This window comes from Solanum pennellii, chromosome 7, assembly GCF_001406875.1.
Source record: "Solanum pennellii chromosome 7, SPENNV200".
Lineage (NCBI taxonomy): Eukaryota > Viridiplantae > Streptophyta > Magnoliopsida > Solanales > Solanaceae > Solanum > Solanum pennellii.
The window spans coordinates 1341393-1344452 of NC_028643.1; the positions used below are offsets into that span (position 1 = coordinate 1341393).

General features: G+C 27.6%; 1 protein-coding gene across 1 annotated transcript; it reads left to right on the forward strand.

The window, feature by feature from the left end:
- The first annotated feature begins 1666 nt into the window (after nucleotides 1–1666).
- Nucleotides 1667–2806, forward strand: LOC114077905 (F-box protein SKIP23-like). Its single transcript, XM_027918279.1, has one exon. The coding sequence runs from the start codon at nucleotides 1667–1669 to the stop codon at nucleotides 2804–2806; it is 1140 nt and encodes a 379-aa protein (XP_027774080.1).
- Nucleotides 2807–3060: the final 254 nt, after the last annotated feature.

The window sequence follows — 3060 nt, forward strand, 5'->3', positions numbered from 1 at the left end:
ATTTCAATATTATATATTTCACATTTAAAGAAGATTTTTTGATAATATTGTTGAGCGATTCATATGTGATTCTTTTTTATACTGATATAACATATATAACTAATATGTATACATCAAACATTAAATATACATCGATAATAATGTTGGGATCCCCGAAAATTAAAATTGACCACGCACCAGATCCAAAATGTTGTACTTGTCCAGTGGATAGTTAATGTTTTATTTTATAATATTGAAGAAAATAATACTTTATATTATATTGACATCTTATATGTGGCGATTTGTCACTCGCAACTCAAGTAACTAAAACAAATTTTTATAATAGTCCTTGATTAGGAAAATTTCATATATGGCAAACATATTTAAAGAAATAATGTTCAATACCTATAGTTTATCTAATTACCTTTTATAGGTATAATTTAATTTGCTACGCAATATTAAATTTATATATAACGTTTTTTTTGTTTATGATTTATAAAAAAATGTTTTTTTAAATAAATTTCTAAATATGGTAACAACAAATTTACCTAATCTCATGATTTAAGCTAATAGTTTTAAATTAAGAATTTTTTTTTCATAAAAGAGTTCTATAACGATATAAACACCATAACAATTAATTTCCTCATACTGATGCAAAATTAAACAAAAAAAAATTGGTTAATTAATATTCTTGTATATTCAACACCTATTAAGATTTTCTTTCAACGAAACATCATGTTTTGAACAACAAAAAATAATACTTTTGATTTGTATAGTATATAATTGAAATTTTCATATACGAATTTTGGTTGTTTTGTATCTATTCGAATTGTTGGTTGAACAAATTAAATGAAATTGTTCGCCTGTTAATCAACTTTTTATTGTTTGTATTGTGGCATATGTATAGAAAGAAAAGGTTGTGCTTTGTTTTCTTTAACATATATAATTTATATTTTGTTAAGATTTATATATTGTTTATATTACGTATATACATACATATATAATTGTATAAAAGTCCAACAACATAGCTAACACACATTTATAGTAAATATTTTGTTATTTTAGTATATTTATGTAAGTTTTCCTTTAAAATATACTTCTAAAAAGAACCAACACACATTTATTTTTATTTTTAAAAAGTCCGACAACATAGCTAATGAGTAATAATTTATAAGAGTGGACCCACATTGTGTCTTTCGATTGCTCAAGCACCCATTAATCTTGTATGGAACTATAAATATTTATATAGAAATTTGAAATAATAATATATAAGGGAAACTTACGTAAATATATTATGATAAAAAAAATATTTACCATTTATAGCAACTTGATCACTTTTAATACATTTAATACATATTATAATTTTGTTTTATTCTCATATAATACAATGAATAATACATTTTAATATGTGGGTTTAACATAATATTACTATAAATAATAATAAACAAAAAAAATCGTTAAAATCAATAATTATTTATTAAAAGGTATCCATCCATATTATTTTTTTTCCATAAATAAATTAAACAATGAACAAGACGGTTAAGCCTGGATTCATAGTCCAACTAGGATAATGTTTTCTTTTTTCTTTTTCGAAATTCGTGTCCGTATACGTATAGGAATAGGGATAACTTTTACGTCTATATAAACATATACCTATACTCTTTTTCTTTTTAATTCTAATTCAACTATGGCTATGGCAGAGCTTCCAAATTATGTGATTTCTCACATTGCAAAACGTTTTGAAGATATTGAAGATTACATTGCTTTTCGTTCTGTTTGTACCTCTTGGCGAATTGCTGCTACTAAAGACGATTTTGATGTGCCCCGAATTCCATTACTTATGCTTGGTTCAAAACAAGATGATGATTTTCGGAAATTTTACTCTCTTTCCAAGAGGAAAGTTTCAAGTATATTTCTCCCCGAAGCTAAAAATGTAGAATGTTTCTCCACACAGGGATGGCTATTCACTGTTGCAAATACTAGTCTTGAGGGAGAGATGAACTTGTTGCATCCCTTTTCCCGTACCCAAATTCAACTTCCCTCGCTAAAACTCTTACTTGATTTTCATGATGATGACCATATAACTACGTGGAGATACGTCATGAAAGCTGTTTTATCTGCTAATCCTTCTATTACGAGGGATTATGTCCTTAGCTTATGGTACGAATCTAATTATTGTGGCGATAAGGATTATTTTGCTTTTTGGAGTCCCGGAGACCTTAATTGGACTCATATTCAACCCCGAGGATCTTCTTACGTGGCATCTATGATTTACCATAAGGGCCAATTTTATTATTTAAATTATGCTGGTGAAGTATGGAATTTTTACCCTAACATAGAGACAAATTTACTTTTACTTGTTGAATTAGATGATGATATATTTGATGAATTCGAATTTGTTAAGTTCTATCTAGTCGAAGTATCTGGTGCACTATTAGTTGTTATTCGATTTTTTGATATTAATCAAGATAAAGTTGATTTATCCAATGGTACTGGAATATCGATCGAGACGAATAAATTTAAAGTTTGTGAAATAGATATCATCAAAGGCGAGTTGAAGGAGATTAAAAACATGGAAGATTCAACGATCTTTGTAGGGCGTAATGAAGCAATTTGTATTGACTCTTCTGAATGTACAGGAGTCAAGCCAAATCATATATATTTTACGGATGATTGCTTCGAATTCCCTAGAGAGGAGGAAGGCGGAGTTGGAAGAGACATGGGTTGTTATAACTTGGAAAATGGTAAAACAGAATCAATATATCCCGAATTGTCAACAAGTCTTATATGCCCGCCAACTTGGATATCACCATCATTCATATTGTGATCGCAGTCACCAAATATTTACATTTATGCATTTGCAAAATTATTAAATGTATTTACATTTATTATTAGTGTATTATAACATAATTTGTTTTGGCTAATTTTGTTATTTATTTAAGATTAAGTAAACTGCAAACTGAATGTTAGTTAAATGAATGTGGGGATTCATATTGTCGGTCCAAATTCAAATGCGAGACATAATCAATATCAGATTGGCCAAAGATTATTTATCTAATTACAGTTTGACTATGAAAAAGG

Bases quoted from the DNA above. Each gene is read 5' to 3' on its own strand.
- LOC114077905 (XM_027918279.1), top strand. From the start codon at position 1,667: ATGGCTATGGCAGAGCTTCCAAATTATGTGATTTCTCACATTGCAAAA.